This window comes from Mus caroli, chromosome 3, assembly GCF_900094665.2.
Source record: "Mus caroli chromosome 3, CAROLI_EIJ_v1.1, whole genome shotgun sequence".
Classification (NCBI taxonomy): domain Eukaryota; kingdom Metazoa; phylum Chordata; class Mammalia; order Rodentia; family Muridae; genus Mus; species Mus caroli.
The window spans coordinates 150,925,148-150,932,991 of NC_034572.1; the positions used below are offsets into that span (position 1 = coordinate 150,925,148).

Sequence of the window (7,844 nt, forward strand, 5' to 3'; positions counted from 1 at the left end):
TTGTTTTAAAAAGAAACATATTTTTACCATGTCACAGTTCCTAAGCTCAGAATTTGTTTCCATAGTAAACCAGACATCATGTAATAAGGTGACATTTTATTATTTATACAATAGACTTTTATGTTATTCAAAACACTTTTTTAAATTCTGAAAAAATTGAGTACAACAGAACCTAAAAATGGCTCTGCTATACACCACACAGCGCTATTATCTGTACAGAGTGCATCTGCAAATGCTCCCAGGCTACACCCTACCCCTAACCCATAGTGTCAGAACGTAAGACACAGCTGGAGAGTACAGATCACACTTGCAAAGTCATTGGCTTGGCAGAGCTGAAATACAGGTTAGTGGGACTTTGCACATAAAATTAAACAGCTTTCTTTCAAGGTTGTTATGGTCTCATATGGCAAAAAACCATGAAGTACATTCACAATCTAAGTTAGTAAAGTAGTAAGTGTTTCTTCATTCAGTTTTATTTACACCAATATGTAGTTTAACTAAAAAGTACTGTTAATCATGGTACATTGGTTTTTTTTTTAACACATACAAAAATGACAATTTTTATATATAATTTTAAGCTGAAAATCACAATTATCTCAAAATATTAATTACAATACAGCCAGTTCAATTAAACATGTCATGGTTTGATTTTTTTAATATAAAATGGTAAACTTTATTATTAAAGTAAGCAATTTGTTTTGAATTGGCTAGAGTACACCCAAGTAGAAAATCTAAATGTGATGTGTGAGGTGTTTGCTGCCCCTCCCACCCACTTTGTATACAGCCACCTAGGCTAGCAAAGAGACAGAAAAGGCCCCGGTTTATAAATATTGAGCCTCGTTTGCTAAACTGCCTTGGCTTCTTGGTTCTTCCATAAAAGCTCTACAAAGGGCATGTCCATAGACTGCAGTGAAATGCATGCAATATATACAGCGTGTAGAATTCAGCTCACTGACACACATCAGAATGTCCACATAGACAGCAAAGGATGGACAGAAGGAACACTCACCTGCCACCTGTCATCAGCTAGATCGGAGATTTAGGAATGAGGTCCCAGTTCTGGTTCTGAGGGAAGATTACTGCGGTTACTGCAGATATGTTACCCGGGTACTGTACTTATGGTAATGAAGCCAGATCCCATCAGAGAGTATGGTCAAGAGACCCAAAGCTGCGTCACCACTTAGGAATTTCTCTTATGACTTTTTATGAGAATGAAATATTTCATTAACTGGCAAATATGACCTCAAAATTTTTATGTGTTTGACACATAAAACATTTACAGAATAATGAAATACATTTCATCTCATAAATTACTGAGGGCAAAAAAATCATCAATTGATAGTTTTGAAAGTGAAAAATAAATTTCATGAGTGTTTAAAAAAACAGTCTGTAGTGTGTTTGTATAATTCTTTACAAACCTCTTGTAAACCCACCATTGTCTTCCATTAGAATTACTTTTCTATTCTTCCATCAGAATTACTTAATATTTCTTTCCTGAAAAGAATGAGACTGCAGTATGAGTTTCTCATACACAGCTGACAGTGAGGTGCCCTTTCATGGCTGTAAGTAGGAAAGAAAATTCTGGTTTTGCTATAACCTGTAGTGATCTTGCAATGACCTTACCCTTTGAAGTTCAATAGATCTACCTCTGGCTTCCTGCCAGCCCTGGACAGTGTCCCTTCCTTCATGTATAAACAGTTTTACATTCTCAATCTGCCTACAGTCCCTCACATTCACTGAATACAAAGAGAACTTAACCGGCTCTTCCAACAAAAGTGCGGTTTGCCTGTCAATTACCTTTGTCTTTACTCCAAACATATCACAGTAAGGCTTGCTCTTCAGAGGAGGGAAGCAAAGGAAATATCTAATTGTTGGAGCAGAAATACGAACCATTCCTTGCAATCTGTTGACACTGACATCAAAACAAAGTTTCTTAAGAGTTCCACAGCACTCAGCAGTCCTGATCTAAGCCAGATGCCCTCTCCCTGGTCTGAGACCAGTACGTGCCCTCCAAGTGGAAAAACAAGTATTGAAAATAATATTTATTTCAATAGTACGTTTAGGCAAATACGGAAAGCTCTTTATCTGCCTGAGAGATTCGTCTTGGTTTTTCCAGAGACTTTTCAAAAACAAACAAAATCATGTGAGGTTCCCGGCTAACTGTATTTAGTGGAGGCGTGGAGAGCTGTGAAACAACAATGTGGATTGTCCACATGTCAAGTACCTTCCTTAGTCTCACTATCAGGCAGTTTAGCTGACTGCCATGCCCAGGCATTATTCCACCTCAAAACTCCAGCTGTGCAAAACAAACTAGCAAAGAAAAATGTGTGTCTAAAAGACACAAAACCTGAGTTGCAATAAAAGGTTTTAATAAACTTCTTAATATAGGAAAATAACCTTTGAACAGCCAAAAATACATTTATACAATACAAGCAGCTTAGTGCTTAAGTGTCTCATTAGACTAAGCAAAAAGATCAATTACATTTGATCGTTTTTCCTAACTATACTTAAGATAACCACATTTTATTTAATATCTATTTCATTCCCCTGAATTCATCAGTTTTTCTTTAAAAAAAAAAAAATCCTACACATATTTGGGTAAGTCTATTCAATTTCTGCCAGTAGACCTGTTGCTTCTGGATACTGAAGCAGTAGAAGGAGCTGCCAATGTCAAGCCATGATGGAACCTAAAGTTTAAAACAAACATTTAATCTTGGGGTTGGGCTTTCTGCATAGTCCTCTTCCCTTTATCTCTACATTCCATTTCTAAAGCATTTCTAAAGGCTTTAGTAGGCCTTTTAGGTCCTAGGAATTGAACCTAGCACCTTGAATCCTAGTCCTTGCAAGGTCTTCCCATGTAGCCCAGACTGGCCTCAAACTTGTAATCCTCCTGCCTTTGACCTTCCATTGCTGGAATCATAGGCATACATCATCAAGCCTGATGCAGTTGCTTGCTTTTTCATACTTGATCACAAACTGTCTGAACTGAAGTGCCGCTTCCCCCATACAAGTAGCCATGTCATTTGGTTTCCACCTGAGTCTTTGCTGCTTCTTTCAAGAGCTTAGAGCTTGCTTGGCCTCTTTGCCATTTACTTACTGGGAGGAAATCTGCTTAAGTGCCTCTCATCTTGCCATTAGACCCTGACTTGAGGCTCATTTTAGGATGTGTGTATTTCCTCAGATACACTGGGTGTTTCTGATAGAAATTGAAAGTTGTCTTTTGTACATCCCTGATAGATGCATTCATGTTTTTGACACTTGGAACGGGAAGCCATGGGAAGCCAAAGGTTAAATCCTTGAAGCTGTAGCTGCCTCAAAGGCCTCTGCATGTTTTTCTGTGAGAGCTTTGCTTGGGGGATAGGATGGGAAATCAATATAAGAGATAAGAAAACGTATTAGCAAGAGAATTCCAGTCTCTGCTTGTTTTTGTGGCACTTGCCTAAAAAGGATTTTACATTGTGATCAACACTAAAAGAGTTAAATTTTCTCTGCCAACAGACACATTGCCATAGGAACTAATGCAAGAAAATGAAAATATGACAAAGAGTGAAGAATTAAATTGGAAAAAAAATAACACGGAGTTGATTTCTACATTGCTGTTTAAGCCTTTGGAACTTAAAGTGTTACTCATCTGGTGAGATCAATGAAAATGGTCGGAAAGACTTGGCAGATGCAGGAAGAAAGGAAAAAGTAGCAAGCCTATTTGGTTAAAGGAACTCTGTAAAACCTAGTTCCATCCCTGATAAGTTAAGCTTTTCAGCCCCTATGTGAATTGTGTGGGTAAACAGGCAACCTGCACAAGACTTAAAAGCCCAGCATACCACCTGACAGGATTACCTCATACCTCACATTATTGCTTGAAGCAGCCTCCCAAGAAAAAGCCAGAGAACATCAACAAAGGCTATGATTTAAAAATTCCTCCCTTCCCCCTGTCAGGCAACCACCTGAGAATTTAGTTTTTCAGGGAAATGAGCATTTAATTTTCTTCACTTGCTCAAAGGCTCCCTGAGCTGTTGTCATCTTCAAGCCAGCCAACTGGGAAGTTGGCAGTGAGGACCTAGCAGTTTCAACTCTGATATGAGTTGTGGGTCTGCATTTGTGCTCCTGTGAGCCACCCCTCTTATCCTTCCAGTTTCCCAAAAAGCTACTTTCATAAGCCTTGTCTATGACAGATCCTAAAATGCACTATGACATGCAGAAGGTCCAAGGGAGGCCACTCAACTGCTTCTGAGAGAGCTGATTTCCAAATCACAGTGATGGCTTTCATTTGCCCTCACCTGGTGACCTTTCAAATTCACATGACAAAATGGAACATTACATCTTCCAGGCAAGGAGTCTGGACAGTTGGAACTAAGTCACACTAAGCTGTGAGCCTCAGTGTCTAACAGCAAATAATCTGACTGAAGCAGCACCCTGCAAAACATTTCTCTAGAAGCCTTGATTTAGCAGTGACTTCCTGACCTGTTAGACTCCCTCACTGAAACCTTTGGCAATGTTCAGAGTCCTTCAGAGACTTCTGGACTCTATGAGGGACCTGGACACTCAGGATAGTAAGCAAGTTGGAACACAAAACCCCGTGTATGCAGACTAAATTTCTTTATATTAATACCACAATGAAGGTCAGGATTGAATAATGTCATGAAGGACAGCCCCATGGAGCTCTGCTGTTATTGAAGGCAGTAGGTAAGGAGTAGGCATCTCTCTCTGAGAGGCAAGCACAACATGAGGTCTTCAGAAGTAGCTATAAAGTTGGCATAATGAATAGATTGCTGATTCTATTTCTATATATTTGGTGTCTAAAATGAGACAGTTCACGGCAAGAAGACTAGCCGCCAAGGATTAAACTGAATAGTGACTAGCTTCAAAGACTAACTGGCCTTCTCCTGGGTAAACTTGAGCCCCTCTGAGAGGCCACCTATCTCCTGTATGTAGGAATGTTACCACATTCGTTCCGTAAGACAAGAGTTCCACACTGTAAGAACTCCAGTAAGGTGCTAAGAATTAACTAAGATTCTAGTCCACTTTCTTTTGCATGTGTGACTTTGGGTGTGGATGTTCATGTGTGCACGTACCTCTGGAGACCTAAAGTTATTGTCAAATATCTTCCTTAATATCTCTCCACTTTATATATGGGAGCAGGGCTTTCCATTTGAAGCCAGAGCTAATCCAGCTAGCCAGTATGCCCCTGTTGCAGGGGGTGGGGGCGGGGTATCACTTGTCTGCCTTCTTAGACAAGGGATGGCAGGAAGCTGTTATGCCTGCCCAGATGTATAGTTGTTCCGAGGGTCCTGACTCAGCCCCCTATAGTTGTGTGGTCAGTTCTTTACAGACTGAGTCATCTTCCAAGGCCATTCTCTATTTTTTCAAACATTTGATTTATTCTCTCCATTTCTTTGGTGGTGATTTAAGAGATTCTCTGTGGTATCTGGTGTCTTAGTGTGACAGACACAGATTACAAGTTTTTTTTTTTTATTATTTGTCATGTAAAAGTATACCATTAAAAAAAAAACAGTCTGTTTTTACTTAACAAAGTATATTTACTGTTTTTCACTGCCCCAAACATTTGGGGATTCTAAAGATTGGCTTAAGAAATGACAGCGTCTGTGGAGCAGGCACTATCAACTTCCTACAACAAGTGGACTTTCCATTACTGGCCAATATAGCTGTGGGGTGTGCTTCAGTGACTCCCAACCTAGATATCTAGCATGGTTAAAGTGGTACCTGGAGGTCAGGAAATACTTCAAGTATTTTCAAAACGCAATCTCATTTTTTTTTATTTTTTTATTTTCTTGGAGTTTTTTAGACAGAGTTTCTCTGTGTAGCCCTGGCTATCCTGGAACTCACTCTGTAGAACACATTGGCCTTGAACTTCGATATCTACCTGCTTCTGCCTCCCAAGTGCACAATCTTGTTTTCAAATTCGGCTATGCTACATGTTTCTGCTAAATACTTTCTAATTTAATGCACAGATATGCTAAGTCACTCTAGGTCTTCACCTTCAAAGGTAGCTGTATGGTCACACCTGAATGTGTCGGGGGTGGGACTCTAGTTTGAACCTCAAGGAAGTAAAACAAGCAAGCAAGCAAGCAAACAAACAAAAGCCCCTGTTCTCCTTGCCATTGTAATACGGTAGCAGGAGAGACTTTATATGGGAACTTGGGGAGTTATCACTTCTTAGCAGCTAATATGGATAAGGCAGCTGAAATAGTCACTAGGACCAAACACTAATAATCTCAGCTGCTTATGAGGTACCCACAAGGTGTTTACAGGAAACCTAGTACCAGGAAATCTGTTGGTTTTTTTTTTTCTTTTTACTTTTCATCCAATTTTATTATCTAAGGTGCAGTTTAAATTGCATTTCTTGTTGGCCTCTCGGGGTCTTATTTTCTGTACAGACACAGTACCTCAAGGACATAGGTTGAAGCAATAGCCATGAGAAGCCCTATTTCTACATTCTCTCTGGCTTTGTTCCTTGATGGTAGCCTCCCTAAAGGACTAAATTAAAAGGAATGGCAAGCCAGGCCTAATAACTCATCCTGGATGATACTGCCTCCTCTGTCTCCAAAGACTTGTCCTTTCTGGACAATAAACATAGGTGAGAAGCAAGAGCTGGCCTTCTAGAATGTTCTGTATCCACAGTGTGAATCAGTAAAGCTGAAAGGAATCCTTTGCTGCTGTGTGGGAGTGAGGGAGATCATGAGTATGTGGTCTCTGCTCTCACATTTCTTGAAGACAGCAGCTTGTAGACTTAAGCATCTATCTCCCCACTTGATTGTTTCTTGACAGGGCTTAGTTGTATATTTAACTGTTGCCACAGTAAAACTTTGAACATATGCCTCTTTCAATTTAATTTAATTTAATTTAATTGCAAGAGCAACCAAAAAAGGAAAGGCTTAAAAAATCATTACATTTTTTTTTAGGTCTTAATACCACAGACTAGAACTCTGGAAACAGTCCCATCAGCACTTCTGTATGGGTTGGGTGTAGCTCAGGGGTGGGGCATCCACATGCTCCACAGGCACAAACTCCTAGGTAGAATGCCTAGAAACAACAGTCCCTGAACTACATATATTCAAACTACAGGTCTGGAAGCACATAAATAAACAACAATAAATAAATAAATAAATAAATAAATAAATAAAGCCTGTACAGTGGTATAGGTGAACATGTTGGGGTATTTATTAAAGTAATTTTAAAAAAGAATGCCGAAGTCATGATTTCTTATTTTTGAGCTATTTACGACGACCCAGGGCTGTAGATCCAGAGGTCCAGATTTTGAAGAGATGCGTGAAAATTAAAAAAAAAAGGAATACTAATACCAAAACGGACAGAGGTGTGTGTTTGTGTGTGTATGTGTAGTTGGTGGGGGGTTGGTCCCTACATTTGACTTGTGTTGGGAGGCAGGCACAGAGATGTGCAGGTTGGGCAACAGTATCTGTAACTGTATGCTTGCTGGAGTCTCTCTTGGTCTGAAGGAATCTTTGAGATCCTATCAAGTGCAAAATACTTATTGCCAAGTTGAATGTTCCCACCATAAGGCTGTGCAAATGTGTTTGCCAGCTAGTTTAAAACATGAGGAACACTGGGTCAAGATAGGTGACTGGGAACAGGTTACATAGAGCTTGGGAGAAGCTGGGACCTGTCAGCTGCCTGATGATTTTCTCATGAATCAAATTATGCTATAACAAACACCAAAATAAATAAATAAATTAATTAATTAACTAATATGAAAGAAAGAAACAAAGAAAGAGAGAAGGAAGGAAAGAAAGAAAGAAAGAAAGAAAGAAAGAAAGAAAGAAAGAAAGAAAGAAAGAAAGAAAGAAGGAAAGAAAGGAAGGAAGAAA

The 7,844-nt window shown here is 39.4% G+C and overlaps 1 protein-coding gene across 1 annotated transcript in view; it reads right to left on the reverse strand.

The window, feature by feature from the left end:
• Positions 1-66: 66 nt before the first annotated feature.
• Lrrc7 (leucine rich repeat containing 7) overlaps positions 67-7,844 on the reverse strand; it is a 461,164-nt gene continuing 453,386 nt past the window's right edge. The window contains exon 27 of the mRNA XM_029475024.1: positions 67-2,687. Coding sequence (XP_029330884.1) covers positions 2,671-2,687 — 17 coding nt within the window. The 3' untranslated portion in view covers positions 67-2,670. The remainder of the gene's footprint in view (positions 2,688-7,844) is intronic.